The sequence below is a fragment of the Bos indicus x Bos taurus genome, chromosome 19 (genome assembly GCF_003369695.1).
Source record: "Bos indicus x Bos taurus breed Angus x Brahman F1 hybrid chromosome 19, Bos_hybrid_MaternalHap_v2.0, whole genome shotgun sequence".
Taxonomy (NCBI): domain Eukaryota; kingdom Metazoa; phylum Chordata; class Mammalia; order Artiodactyla; family Bovidae; genus Bos; species Bos indicus x Bos taurus.
Genome location: NC_040094.1, coordinates 23,195,099 through 23,210,450, shown reverse-complemented (window position 1 = coordinate 23,210,450; position 15,352 = coordinate 23,195,099). Strand labels below are relative to the sequence as shown.

General features: G+C 44.7%; 1 protein-coding gene across 2 annotated transcripts in view; it reads right to left on the bottom strand.

The window, feature by feature from the left end:
- VPS53 (VPS53, GARP complex subunit) overlaps window positions 1-15,352 on the bottom strand; it is a 124,544-nt gene that overhangs the window by 81,512 nt on the left and 27,680 nt on the right. For both annotated transcript variants that reach the window (XM_027517369.1, XM_027517370.1), the window contains exons 5-7: window positions 14,465-14,551; window positions 11,499-11,614; window positions 9,748-9,867 (exon numbers count right to left, since the gene is read on the bottom strand). In XM_027517369.1, coding sequence (XP_027373170.1) covers window positions 9,748-9,867; window positions 11,499-11,614; window positions 14,465-14,551 — 323 coding nt within the window. The remainder of the gene's footprint in view (window positions 1-9,747; window positions 9,868-11,498; window positions 11,615-14,464; window positions 14,552-15,352) is intronic.

The window sequence follows — 15,352 nt, the reverse complement described above, 5'->3', positions numbered from 1 at the left end:
AACTACTCTTATAGGTGGGTTTGCAGCCTCTTTTAGTTACTTTCCAAGGGGATGAGAAATGATAGAGATAAGGTTGTCACCCAAGTAGCCCACACATTAGAATCTAATGACATTAAAATGTCATTCATCTACACTTGCCCAGCGTACCACAGGAAACATTCCTTGAGTATGAGTTCTGACAAGAGAGAAGATGCTTTTGTAAAACCATTACCTCTGAGGTCTTATGACTCCACATAATGGGCCAGACAGACCGACTCCCCTGGTGCCAGGTCACAAGACATAGCTTCCAGGCCCCTTTGTTCCTTCTCTCTCCTCTTGGCAGCCACAGAGAGCACAGGTTCCCCACTAAGCCACAGATCACTCCTGGAGGGGAAGTTCCATGCTGGTTGAAAAGTCACAGTCTTATTCGCAGGGCTCCTGAGTGTCTCGGTGATGTGATGGTCCCAGCTCTGCCTGTCACCCTTCCTACTCTGCCATCGCCTAACCCCACATTCTTAACCAGATTTGAAATTGGGGTGCCTGAGGCAATAGGGATGGACCTGAGATTATCACACTAAGTGAAGTCAGTCAGAAAGAGAAAGACAAATCCCATATGCTACTTCTCGCCTGTGGAATCTAAACTGTGACACAGATGAAATTATCTATGGAACAGAAGCAGACTCACAGGCATAGAGAAGAGACTCGTGGTTGCCCAGGGGGAGCGGGGAGTGGAGGGGCGGACTGAGAGTCTGGGGCTAATAGGTGCAAACTGTTAGACTGGACAAACAGCAAGGTCCTACTGGACAGCACAGGGAACTTTAACCAATCTCCTGGGATAAACCATAATGGAAAAGAACATGAAGAAGAATGCCTGTATGTGTATAACTGAGTCACTTTGCTGCACAGCAGAAGTTAACACAACAGAGTAAATCAACTATACTGTACTTCAATAAAATATTTAAAAATAGAAATTGGGGTGCCTGCAAAGACAACCAGAGCCTATAAGGGCAAAAGTATCAGCCTGTGATGTGCAGACCCCCTTGCCTTCTTCTACAGTCCATTTCCAAGGTTACTTCTTGAGACAGTTTAGACTTAGCTGTGCAACTGGTGAGCTACATGTACTCCTAATCAAGTCATTTCCCTCATGTGGGCCACAACTAAGAATGGTTGTGAAATGAGAGGGTGGGGATGGAGGCCTGGGCTAGAAGCCCCTCAGTATTATTGTTATCTGATTACTCCACAACACCCATCTTACAGCTCTAGCTGGCAACAGCATCCATCCTTACTGGTGACTGCAAGTCGGATGTTTAGTGAACACCGAAGCAGAATAATCAGCATTCGCACGCTTCCAAGTGTAGTTTCTGAAGTGTCTAACAGTGACTCAGATGAAAGAGAAACCATTCCCCTTAGTGACAGTAATGATGGTGTCCAGAAACCCAAACCCGGATTCACGCACTTGCAGGATAAGATGTGAATAGTGGTCTTTACAATCAGTTGCCTGAGCAAATCCTACAAAGACATCAAACACACTGAAAAAAACACATCTTTGGCCTCACTCCTTCAAACTCCTTCCTCTTCCAACCATGAAAAGTAAGCTCTTACTGTGAAGAGACGGAGCACTAGACTCTGTTAGCAGAGTACTTACAGAAGTTCAGCCGCCAAGACTTCCTAGTCATCCTTATGAAAGTCAACCTACAACTAATAGAGAACAGGGGAAATGACAATTTCTCCCGGGTCCAAATAAGCTTGACCTGGTTAGGTGGTGACAACTCAGTGCTGACCACTCTTAGCAAATGAGAGTTTCCCTATGCTATGCTGGAAACGATGGTCAACCAACTGCCTCCTGGCGTCCTCCACACCATGTGACCAGGGGTTGTTCAAAGGCACCCTTCCCATGGGACTTCCCTGGTGGTCTAGTGGTTAAGGGGCAACTAAGCCGATGCGACTCAACTGCTGAGCTATTATATGCACCACAACTGGAGAGAAGAAGGCTCGAGCACCACAACTAAGATCTCATGCAGTCATAAATAAACAAATATTTTTTAAAAAAAGCACCCTTGCCTAAATGTGCTATCAGATTTCAGCATAGGGATGGCAGTAGAGGGACCACAAACTATGAAAACCATTTAGACATTTATGGACAAAATAACCCTGATGCTTCCAATACCCCATGCGTGACTGTCCCAGAGAAAGTACCCTCAGTAATTTGCAATAAACTGACCTCCCAAAATAGAGAGTCTGTACCGGACAGCATGATTAGTCAGTCTGATTAGTCAGATACTCCAGTTCCAAGGAGACAGACTCTCAACCCAGAATCTTAGAGTGACTCAGTAGGACGCTTTGATATCATCAAGTAGAATCCTTACGCTTTCAAAACGCGTGCTTTTGAAACTTAATATCCTTTCAGAAAGAACCTGTCATAGTCATACAGCCAGCTGGGCCTTTTCTTTCTTTCTTCCTTTTTCTTTCTTTATGTAAAAATTGTTATTGAATATATATATAGTTAGTTGACTAGCTAGGCCTTTTCATCCTCCACTTTAATTTCTTTGACCACTATGCCAAGTGATCCCCTCAATCTTCCAAGTACCTCTCATGCAGAAGAGGTTAGAAATAGCCCTGAAAAATATGTTTCAGTTAGAAGGTTTCATGAGTTTCAAGAGAATGCCAGAACCTTCCATTTTTCCTCAGGAAATACTGACTGATTACTAGACACATTGGCTTTCTCAGATATTCTTAAGCCAGGAGGATTTGAAATATAAAGATGACATTAAAGGGGAAAAAAAAAAAAAAAAAAAAACTTTCCTTCAACGCTACATTAACGTTTAAGCATTTTCCAGAAGGGTAGTTGGAAGAAACAGCTGTATTGAAATTGACGTCCATGAACTTCATATTTCAAATGTGCAGGCAAAGATGTCAGAACACAGGCTTTCCTGTGACTTCCGCAGTCTGCAGACAGCAAGCTCTGAAGCTAGAGGCACTGAAGCGGTGCACAGGGTGTAAGGCTCCCGCCTTCCCCACCCTCCCCAAACAAACAATCTATTTCTATCACTTCCAGATGGTTCTACCATGGCTATGTAAACACAGGGAGGAAAATTCACCAGAAATGATGCTAAAAATAAGAAGTCTGGACTTTCCTCAAACTTTTAGTACCTCCTGAAAAAGAACTGTAGTCCAGGCACTGGAAACAAGCGATTCCTTCCCTTCCGTTAATTTTAGTGTTACTTAATAGCACTTATTCTCTATTAATCAACACATTTTTTTTTTTTGCAAATAGAAGTTGTGAAATGAACAAAAAGAAAAGTAAATCCTTCTGTGTTCGCAGCAATCCTACATGATAATGAATAGCTGGAGCACCAGACTATACTAATGGAAAGTTATCTTTTAAGGGGAGTGTCATTATAGCAGTGATCACAAAGTTTCTGTAATTTATAAAATAACATCTTCGGAAAAACAAAATTAAAAGGCAAGAAATCCTCAAAGAGTGTATTCTCTTGTTTTTCCCTATATGCTTTCTTATAAATAAAATTCAGTTCTACCATGTTCCTGCCATCAGCAGTGCCCATCCTGTGCAACCACGCAACCTCCTCGACTACATGGTCGTTGTCATGGAATGGTCTTTATCTTTTTCTAATCCAGAACATAGCCCCAACCTCCAGTCTCTTTTAACTGTAACTGACAAGACTTTTACAAAATACAAAGACTACGTCTCTTCTTGCTTCAAATCTTTCATTGTCCACAAAACGAACGTAGAGCAGATTCAAAACGAATGCAGAGTCAGATCTATGACCTGACTCTGCCTACTGAGACAGACTTTCACTCTCCACTCTCTTCTTTCCCCCTCTCTTTCTGTCTTGGGAGTAAGGTCCTACCTTTTGTTTTGGCCACACCCCATGCCATGTGGGATCTTAGTTCCTTAACCAGGGATCAAACCCACACCTCCTGCAATGAAAGCATGGTGCCTTAGCCACTGGACTGTCAGGGAAGTCCCCAGATCTTACCCATTCTTTTAAGGTCAGATTAAAATTTAATACTTCTTGACCCCTACCCGCGGCCTCTGAAGGCTGAGTCTCTCAGTCCCTCTTCTGAGACCCTGCTGTCCCCAGACAGCATGGACTAGTTCTGTTATATCCATCTCTATCAGTGTCTCTCACAATAATGGTGCGCTCTTTGAAGGCAAAGAGTATGTGTTTTTCACCTCGTGCCCTCAGGACCCCAGCACAGGGCCTGGAATCTAGAAAGTGTGTGGTCAGTATCTATTAGATAAACTAAGAGAAGAATAAGTGAATGGGAAAAGAGATCAACTCTGGATTATCAGGGGGGTGAGAGGTGGTGATGCTGTCTCCCTCCCCTGACCCCCAACCCCTACCACCCAACAGAGTAACTCTGCCTTCCCCATCTGAGCTTCCATCTTTCCTGCAGCTCATAAGGTCCCGTTTGTCTGCTCTCTTGGCTGCTTCGCATCCCCAGGTTGACAGGGCAATCAGCCAGTTCTGAGTGTGATGGGATTAGGAAGGAGGAAAGGAAGGGTGGTGATTTCCCGAGTATTTTGCGAAGCTCTGTTCCGACACTTCTTACCAGTTCCTTGGCATTTCCATTCTAAGATGGCACCCTGAGCATGAGGTATAACCCCTCCCCTTCCTGCCCCAGATCATCTGAAATAATGAAAAGAGTTTAATAAGAATCCAGAATTGGGCAGGAAAAGGAGAGGTAGACTAGAAACTCTGGTAGGACAGGACTGAAGAAGGAAACCTCTGCCAAAATGGCTTCTCAAAGATGAAGGACATGGGCTTCCCTGGTGGTCCAGTGGTTAAGCATCAGCCCTGCAATGCAGGGGACACCGGTTCGACCCTCGGTCCAAGAAGATCCCACATGCCCAGGGGCAACTAAGCCCGTGGCTCGCTGAAGCCCGGGAGCTGCAACTACTGAGCCCAAATGCCTAGAGCCTACACTCCGCAACAACGAGAAACCCACACACTACAACCAGAGTCCCCCTACTCGTCACAACTAGAGAAAGCCCATGAGCAGCAATGAAGACCCAGCACAGTCAAATAAATTTTTAAAAAGATGAAGGACATGAGGGGAGTGGATACCAGGAGCAGGAGGGTGGCTCCTGGCACCCACTAGGGGGATGTTGGGCTCCTGCAAGAGAAACAGCTAAGCCAGTGCCAGGTCTCACCCCGTCCTTGAGCCATCAGGTCAGGAGTGGCTGTGGGTCTGAGAAATCCAGCAGAGTCCACAGGGCTGACAACACACAGGCAGATCAGAAACTCATGGGCCCAGAAGATCAGCCACCAGCACAGCCTCCCTGGTGGCTCCCCCAGCTCCAGCCCCACCTCACCTGAGAAGCACTGTCTGTAGCACATGTAGCCAGGTGGCATATCCCGCCTACTCCCTCATGAGCAGGGGGCAGTAAGATAGCATCTCTGATCAGGCTGACAGAGAATCTCACAGCCAAAAATGAGTGTTCCGCTAGACATCACCAAACATGCAAACACCAAGAAAGTCATTATAAACAAACTGAAGACCTTAGAGCACAGAGAAACAGAGCAGGCAACTCAGAACTTTAGAACCTGTATAATTTATGTTCCCTGAGAGGTTTAAGATGATACTATGCCTATGAAAAAAGAATTAACTGGATACCCTGAAGATAAAGTTGGATTGTTGCAATAAAAACTCAACAGCTAGGCCAAATAACAGAATGGGCACCATTGAAGAACAAATTTAAAAAGGGAAGTTGAGTTGAGGAATTCAGCTTAACAGGACAAAAAGATTTAAAGCATTAAAAAAATAATAATAAAGGAGGGCCTGGTTTGAATCCCTGGTCGGGAAACTAGATCGTACGTGCTGCATCTCAGAGCTCACATGCCACAGCTAAAGACCCCACATGTCCCAATGAAAAGATCCTCATGCCACAACTAAGACCTGGAACGGCCAAATAAATTAATAAAAATATTTTTAAAAGTTAAGGAACACAGTAGCAGATCCAGAAGTTCCAATACTCATGTACAAGGGATTCCACAAAGAGAAAACATAGAGCACAAAGAGAAATAAAAGAGAACACTGTCTCAGAATTTAAGGAACTCATGAGTCTTCAGATTAACCACACCATTAAGTACTAAGCAACATGAATGAAACGAGATCTATGTCCTAGTAAAATTCCTAATTCTCCCACCGCCAAATCTCAAATGCTTCCAGAAGAAAATAAAAATGAAACAAAAATAGATTATCTTATAAAGGAGTAAGAATGAGATGGGCTTCAGGTTTTTTCCAGGCAACAATGAACGCCAGATGATAGACTGCCTTTGTCTATCCTACAACAGCCATGAGGTGGAAGCAACTCAGCCATCCAACAACAGAGGAACGGACAAACAAAATGCAGTCTCTACGTACAATGAAGTACTCAGCCTTAGAAAGGAACAAAATTCTGATAAATTATACAACACAGATGAATCTGAAAACATGCTAACTGAAATAAGCTGGACACAAATAGTTTGAGTCCACCTACAGTACCCTGAAGGGGCAAATTCACAGACAGAAAATTGACCAGAGGTAACCAGAAGTGGGGAAGAAGAGGTAATGAGTGCTATTATTTAATGCACACAGAGCTTCTATCTGGGGTAATCGCAAACTTTAAGGAATGGCTGTGTGATAATGTGAATGTGTGCTTGCATGCTCAATCGCTTCAGTCATGTCCAACTCTGTGACCCTGTGGACTGTAGCCCACCAAGCTCCTCTGTCCATGGGATTCTCCAAGCAAGAATGCTGGATGTGTTGCCATGCCCTCCTCCAGGGAATCTTCCCAACTCAAGGATCAAACACGCGTCTCCTGTGTTGCAGATGGATTCTTTACCACTGAGCCACTGGGGAAGCCTGAATGTATACTTAACGCTATGAAATTGTACAGAGAAAAATAATTAAAATGGTAAATTTTAACGCAATGTATATTTCAATACAGTTTTTAAAGAGATAAGAAGTAGGTACCTTGAATAGACCAATTACTATTGAAGAGACTGAAAGGACAAGGATCTGGATTGAAAACAGGTGACACACCTAGATGGTTTCTGCAGGCAAGACCTGGGACTTCCCTCATGGTCCAGTGGTTAAGAATCTGCCTTGCAATGCAGGAGATGCAGGTTCGATCCCTGGTTGGAGAACTAAGATCTCACATGCCGAGGGGCAACTTACTGAAGCCCGAGCACTGCAAGAAAAGATCCTGTATGACGCAACTAAGACCAGATGCAGCCAAATAAAATAAATAAATATTTATAAAATAAATATATAAATAATATATTATATATAATAAAATAAAATAAATATATTTTTTTAAAAATCTGCCAGATCTGACAAAGGATTAGTATCCAGAACACACAGAGAATTCCTACAGATTAATAAGTAAGGGATAAGGTGGCTTAGACAGTAAAGAATCCGCCTGCAATGTGGGAGACCTGGGTTGGATCCCTGGGCTGGGAAGATCCCCTGAAGGAGGGCATGGCAACCCATTTCAGTATTCTTGCCTGGAGAACCCCATGGACAGAGGAGCCTGGCAGGCAAAAGTCCATGGGGTCACAAAGAGTCAGACACGACTGAGCGACTAAGCACAGCACACAAGTAACTCAACAGACAAACAACAGACAAACAGGCAAAGGATACATACTGGCATCTCACAGAGGTGAGAGAAAATGAAAAGAAAACTCATCTCACTAGTTGCCAGAGAAATGAAAATGAAAGGAATTAGGTACCATTTTTTATCCATCAGATAAATGAAAAGGAAAATTAACCAAATCAAGTGTTGTTGAAGATATGGAGAAATGGGTACTCACATACTGTTCAGATGGTCCTATAAATAAATTAAGCCACTTTGGAGGGCAAAGGAACAGCAGTTATTAAAATTCTAAATGCATGTGACCCAGAATTTATTGTAGAAAAATTGCAGATGTGTAAGAAGGAGTGTATTTTTCAAATCAGAAACAAACAGTCTAGTGATATGAAAATGGTTAAATAATCTGTGGTATGTTATACTACAGAACTCTATGCATCAATTAAAGAGAATGAGTTAGGTTTGTATACACTGATGTGGTAAAACCCTAAAATACACTCTTAAGTTAAAAACAAAAAGAAAGTTTCAGAATGAAGCATATGGTATGAGATCATTTATTTAAAAAAAAAAACAAAGTAAAATAAACCCACAATCTAAAACTAAAGATTTATTTAAATGCACAGAAAAAAAATCTACAGGATGAGAATTAAACTGATAATAGTAACTATCACTATGGGTAGCAGTGGGACATCAGGTATCGCTAAAGAGGACTTAAGTTTCATCTGTATATTGACTTGTTTTTTTAAATAAAGAAAATGAACATGTGTATTACTTATATAATTAAAAATAAAGACACTTAGAAAAAAAAGAGGCCTGTACCCATTAGGTCTTATCAGAAGGCAGAGTTGAAAAGGATGGTTCCTGCTGAGTTCAGGCCTCTTTGTTTCTTCTTTGTAGCAAAAAAAGGCTTGCTGCTGCTGCTGCTAAGTCGCTTCAGTCCTGTCCAACTCTGTGCGACCCCATAGACGGCAGCCCACCAGGCTCCCCCGTCCCTGGGATTCTCCAGGCAAGAATACTGGAGTGGGTTGCCATTTCCTTCTCCACTGCATGAAAGTGAAAAGTGAAAGTGAAGTCGCTCAGTCGTGTCCGACTCTTAGCGACCCCATGGACTGCAGCCCACCAGGCTCCTCCATCCATGGGATTTTCCAGGCAAGAGTACTGGAGTGGGGTGCCATTGCCTTCTCTGAAAAAAAGGCTTAGGATCCATCAATTGTGACTGTCTTGGTCTTAGTATCTTTCCTGTGCTACATTTAAAAGACAAGGCATTAAATTCCCCACTCTCTCTCTTTAAGCATCTGCCTTTCTTTCTATTGGCTCTAAATCTGGGGTCAAAACTCAACAGAATAGGAAGGAAAGAACAAATGTAAAGAGGTTAAGTCATCATTTTGTTACACCTGAAGTTCAAGGGCAGGCTGTATTTGCAAAGACTACCATAGCAGTCTCTCCTCCCACGAGCTCTGTATACCAGTGTGACTTTGACACTCCTCCCATTGGGGGTGGGGGCGGCCATGTTCCTTCCTCTTGAATTCTGAAGGCCAGGTGACCACAGAAGTGACCTTATGTGACTTCTAAGACCTGGTTCTTAGAGCATCTTGAGGGTACTCATTTCTGGGCCCCAGCACCACCTCACCTAGGGGAAGCCCAAGCGGCTGGGAGGACCACCCGGCTGAGGTCCCAGCCAACGGCAAGCACCAATCTGCCAGCCATGAGAGTAATTCAGTGGATCCTCCAGCCCCTCCTGAAGCCATCCTGGCTGATGCTGCATGGAGCAGAGATGAGCTGTCCCTACTGCACCAGGCAAGATTGCATGAGCGAAATGACTGTTGTTGTCAGACACTGAGTCCTGGACTGTATTGATTTTTTACAAGGAAACAGACAATGAGAAGGGTTTCCCTAAAAAATGGAGCCCTGGGCAGCTGAGAGATGTCAGCAGCCACTCCCGTGAGACAGGCCAGCAACTACCTGATACAGGGAGCTTTAGATAGCATGGTTAGGAGCTGGTAGGGTGGACATAGAGGGAACATCTACATCAGAGAAAGGCAGGTCAGGTGACCTCTGAGCCTCCTCCCACAGTGAGATGCCACATTGAACTTCCTGAGCTGGGTGCTTAAGCACCTCCTAGCACCATCTTTTCTTAAAAGGGAAGATCATTTTCTCCAGTGAGATTTTACCTTTCAGAAAGCTGCCGGATCTGTGGAATGCCCATATATTTGTGGAAGTGCTCCAGAACATTCATTACGCCCTGAAGAAGATTAGCAACTTCTCCGTACTGCCTTCGCCTGGTCATGGCTCTGCAAGGAAACAGGAAGTTGAAGGTTCTAGAAAAACACTAAGGACACAAGATACAGATATGGACCAACCTAGTCTGGACTCTAAAGGAGACAGCAACTCAACTTATAATAATAAGCATTCCTGAGCACTGAATATATATAGTCCTATGCACTGGAGGAGGGAAAAAAAAAAACAGCACCAAGTTCAAATCCATAAAGGGACATGAGTAAGTCAGGGAGAGTGACAAGGACATTTAAGTAGTACCAAGTAGGACGAATGTAGCTCTAGACAGAAGTCCAAGTAGTGTGCTCTGGAGGTACAAGACTGTGTGAGTGATGAAGTCTCACTGGGTTGAGAGAGGGGAATCTGAGAAGACTATGAATTTGGGATTTGGGTTGGGTATTACAGAATAGCTGGCTTTTGACAGACAACAGGGGTAAGCATGTTATTACTTGACAGTTATGGCATTTGAGCAAACCAAACACATCTTCCCAGGATACAACAAAGAGCATTTATATGCACTTACACATTAACTCAAATCTGTAGATTTTAAGCCAAGATTAAGCAACTCTGTGAATGTTTAGGTATGTTTAGTTTCCCTACTGCTACGGTTAATGAAGCTTAAATAAAAGAATGCTGATAAAATCAACAGTTATAGCAAGGAAGGAACAAACTATCAGATCTAAAGTTTTCATTAGGGTTGGGTTTTTTAATTAAATGTATAATTTATGACTTCCCTTATGAAGCACTTAAACAGACTGGATCAAGTTCAAGCCAAGGAGCTAGTGGCTACTGCTGCCTGGTCTGCTGGTTTGGTGGAAAGCACGGAGCACTGGGAGAAAGGGATGAGGACACTGCTCTTCCAGTCACTAGCCAGGGATCGCTGGAGCCCATGCGACATCAGGGAGAGACCAGGAAGAGCCTGCACCCGACTCCCCCAGACTTTGGATACTGTGTCTATATTCCTAGGAAGGTGCTCTTTCTCTGCCCACCCGTGAGATTATGCTGAGGTTGGGGAATTCTTAGCCTGGGAGAGACCACAGGAGCAAACAGGAAGGTCAGAATCTTGCTGGTGAAGGAGGCCTTTTGGGGCTGCTTCCTTGTGGTCAGTAACCAGCTCCTCCTTTTAATATTACTACTCATGTTCTCATGTACCATGCCCTACAGATGCTTTACAAGCCACACGGGAAGCTTCCGTCTTTGAACAAGTAGGTTGAAAAACAGTAAAGTGGGCTGGATGATCAATCAAGGATCTGTTTTCATTAGGCACCTTCAATGCCAGTGACACTCAGCCCAAGACCAGTAGGAAAACTTGCCGAGGCAGAGGTTGAGGTATGTGACTACACAGCCCCACGCCTCCTGTCAACCTCCAAGGCAGAGCTCTATCGCACGGAAATGACCCGTGTTCTAGCACCATTCTCCACAAGCGTTCCAGGTCCCCTTTAGTCTCCTCCAAGCCTCAGCTGTTTGTTAGATGTTAAGCACCTGAGGGCACAAAACAAAAGTGGTGTCTCAACATCTGAGACTGATTTGTAGGAAGTGAGGCAGAGTGGGGAGACGCTCCCAGCTGAGAAGCAAAGAAACCTGCGATGCCGTTTCCTGCGAGTCATTCATTTCCTGTGGACCCGGGGCAGACTGCCTGCGTGCTTACTCGAGGGAATCCACGCCACCCGCCAGCATGTGCAGGTGGTTCAGCGTTGTGATCGAGGTGGTCAGGTGGCGTTTGGCGTGATCTAACTGCTTAATGTCGCGGGTGATTTCCTTCACCTAAATAGTGCAAAACCACAGGAGAAAAGGGAGGATGGTTAAGATGGATGTCAACCCGTCTGGAAGTGGCCTCACAAGAAAACAATGCAAACAAAGTAAGGACAAACACACCTCAAGTCAGTCCTTGGAGAAAACACAGGTGTTCTCCCAATGCAGACCCAAAATAATTTCCAATCAGCCCGTTTACATTTAATTTGGCATTTCTTCAGCAGACTTTACCCGGGGCTACAAAATCCTCAGTTGTAAGAATGAAATGAACTTTATTCTTCACCCCAAATGGTGTGCTCCTAATAGTAACTAAGTGTGGAGCACATGGGGTCCAGGAGCTGAGGACAGGGGATCTCCTCCTGAACAAGGTCAGGAACGTACACTGCCACAAGGACACTACCTTCTGGCAACGGGGCGACTAGGTTTGGTACAAAATGAATAGTGTGAGTCGGCTAATTCTATTGAGATGTTCTTTATTCATGGAACTAGGGTTCATTGCCCAGTCTCCACAAAGAAAAATTTCTTCTCAAATTTCAAGAAGGCTAAAATGTAACCCATGCAAAATAAGCTTAACATAGTATCATAAGAGGAGAGTCTTCAGGCAGACAGAAGGCAATTGAGGGAGTAAAATTCCTACAGTGCTGATGGTGGTGGTGGTGTAGGGGTAATCCAAGAGAAAGAAGCATTGTAGCTGGGAATGTTAGTACTGGGTTGGCCAAAAAGTTTATTCACTTTTTCATAAGATTGTTTAGAAAAATCCAAATGAAATTTTTGGCCAACATAATGTATTTCAGTCACTAGAAAAGTACATTCTGTAGTGAGATGGGAACAATTCTCCAACTTTATTAACATCTAGGTGGACTTCTCCACTAAATCGTCTGAGTCCATGCTGACCAAGAAATTTTCTGAAGAGCAATTTGGTTTCCCAGGCTCTCTGACATCTGGAGCAAAGGCTAGCAGGCACAAACACTCTCCCATTAAAGACAGATCTCCCATTAAAAGTGAAAAAGCCCAGTGAGTTAAGATCATGTGACCTGAGTTTTTAGTTCGATCAACCTTGGTGAAGCTATAAAGTAAAGGTTCATGACCTGAATAGCTCAGTTCCACACTCACAATCCTGCAAGGCTGACTGGATCTTAGCAGGAAAAGGTCTCTTTCCAGGGACTTGCCCCATCAAGTCTTCTCTCTATACGACCCACAGGCTACCAAAATGTCTCTATTTCTATTGCGGGCCCTGGGGGGTAAAAAACCTATCATGTGTTTTCTAAGTAAGTAAGTTTGAGGGAAAAGAAGATCAAGAATAGATAGGATATAGGAGTGTGGCCCTATAATTGGATCACTCCCTTCCCACCAAAAAAAAAAAAAAAAATCCCTGCCTCTCTTCCTGGGTTCCTTAGCTCTACTGCAAGTGTCAGGGGTCTTTAACTATGTTAAAAGTCAGCATCATCTGTGACGCTTCTCACCCCTGTGTCAGTAATCAGTCATTAAATCCTGAACATTCTTCCTTTGCCTCATCTCAAGAATCCGTCCCATTCCGCTCCTCCTCAGGTGCTCGTTGCTCCCAGTAGAGCAGGAGCCTAAGTGCTCAATGAATCCCCACAATCGCATGACGTATGCATGACTATCACCTCCACCTCACAGTGAGGAAACAGAGGTACCGAGAGGGTAAATACCAATAACTTGTTTGAGGCCCACAGGGAGTCAGGAGAGAGGATGGATCTGAAGGCAGGTGGTCTGATGTCAGAGGCTGTGCTGCTCACTGATGATATCAAACTGACCCCCCCATTACCACCACTGAAGCCAGGCCTGCCCTGCCCACGTTCCACATCCTGCCCAACCCTGCCGAATGGGCACTGACGAGAAGCGCAGGATCCTTGGGAATGTGACCTCAGGTCTGTTCCCAAGTGGATTATAATAAGACGTAGGGAGAGAAGTTTGCGAGGGTTTAGGAGTCTGTGTTGGAGAAGGCAATGGCAATCCACTCCAGTACTCTTGCCTGGAAAATCCCATGGACAGAGGAGCCTGGAAGGCTGCAGTCCATGGGGTTGCTAAGAGGCGGACACGACTGAGCAACTTCACTTTCACTTTTCACTTTCATGCACTGGGGAAGGAAATGGCAACCCATGCCAGTATTCTTGCCTGGAGAATCCCAGGGATGGGGGAGCCTGGTGGGCTGCCGTCTATGGGGTCGCACAGAGTCGGACATGACTCAAGTGACTTAGCAGCAGCAGCAGCAGGAATCTGCGTGACCAAAATGAGTAGGAGGGAGAAGATAACAGTAATAATGGCTTTCATTCATTAAGCAACTAACACAGCCCAGTACTATGCTCTGTGCTCCTCTGACAAATTCCTTTAGAGGTAGTTATTCTTCCTATTTAGAGTGGAAAAAACTGGTGGGCCCCTCGGTCGGCAGATGAACATATCCCTGGAGGGCACCACTGGTAGAGGGAGACCTTAAACCCCTCAGGCCGTCTCACCAGTGGGATGCAGCCCACCCCCCAGATCCAGGTCCAGTTTTCAAGTGGTATCACATGTCGTACATATGAACTGAGAAATGGGTGGTGCAAACAAATGTCAGAGAAATCCAAAATGACTAGGAAACTATTTTGGGGAAGGAGAAGAAAAGAACTTTCCCTACTGAAAGAGAGGGCTGCAGATGCTGGGCAGCAGAGAGGGTGAGTCACTACGTGTCTCGTGGCTCCTCCTGAATGGGTGTGGTGTGTCCTCCCGGGGCTGGAGTTGGAGACGTTGGGTGTGGTTGGTGGCAAGGGGGAAGAACAAGTCTATTAACCAGTACACGACTGGATGACAAGTCAACCTCCTCTGCTAGTACAAGAATGTCAGGAGGAAACCTCAACTCACCATTTGCTCTGATTTTTCTGCTTTGTCTTTGATATCTTTGATTTTTCCAAAAAGCTGCTGTATGGCTTTCTGGGCCTCTTCAAGTGCCTAGAATGAGAGGAATAAATGAAACACAAAGCAGCACTAGCCCCTACACTGTGATCAAGTGCAGCCTCAGAGGAAAACGCCTAAAGCTCTCTCGCTTCGTTGCACTTGTGTCGACGATTTCACCTGAGATCTGGGCAGCAGAGACAAAGGAGTCCAGCATGTGGATACAGGCAGATATACATTCTGGAGAAGGCGATGGCACCCCACTCCAGTACTCTTGCCTGGAAAATCCTATGGACGGAGGAGCCTGGTGGGCTGCAGTCCATGGGGTCGCTAAGAGTCGGACACGACTGAGCGACTTCACTTTCACTTTTCACTTTCATGCATTGGAGCAGGAAATGGCAACCCACTCCAGTGTTCTTGCCTGGAGAATCCCAGGGACACCGGAGCCTGGTGGGCTGCCATCCATGGGGTCACAGAGTCGGACACGACTGAAATGACTTAGCAGCAGCAGCAGCAGAACAACATTCAGGGTTCTTGCCAAGTTGAATCATAAAGTTTCAATTTAAAAACAAAACTATTTCCCTCCATCTCAGTGAACACTACACATACTGATGACAACAAATAAACAGGAATGCACATCTGCGTGTGTGCATGTGCACCCATATACGGCAACCTTCAAAAGCCTGCAGAGACACAGAGGTGGCTCTAAGTTGAGGGCAGGAGATGCTCCAGATTTTGGAAGTTCCAGAAGATGGAGCCTTCAAAAAAAAAAAAAAATCACAGCTGTGCATGGGGACTCCAGAACTGTGGCCAACCTTAAAGACATTTTTAGGTACTCCACTTAAAAATCAAAGAACT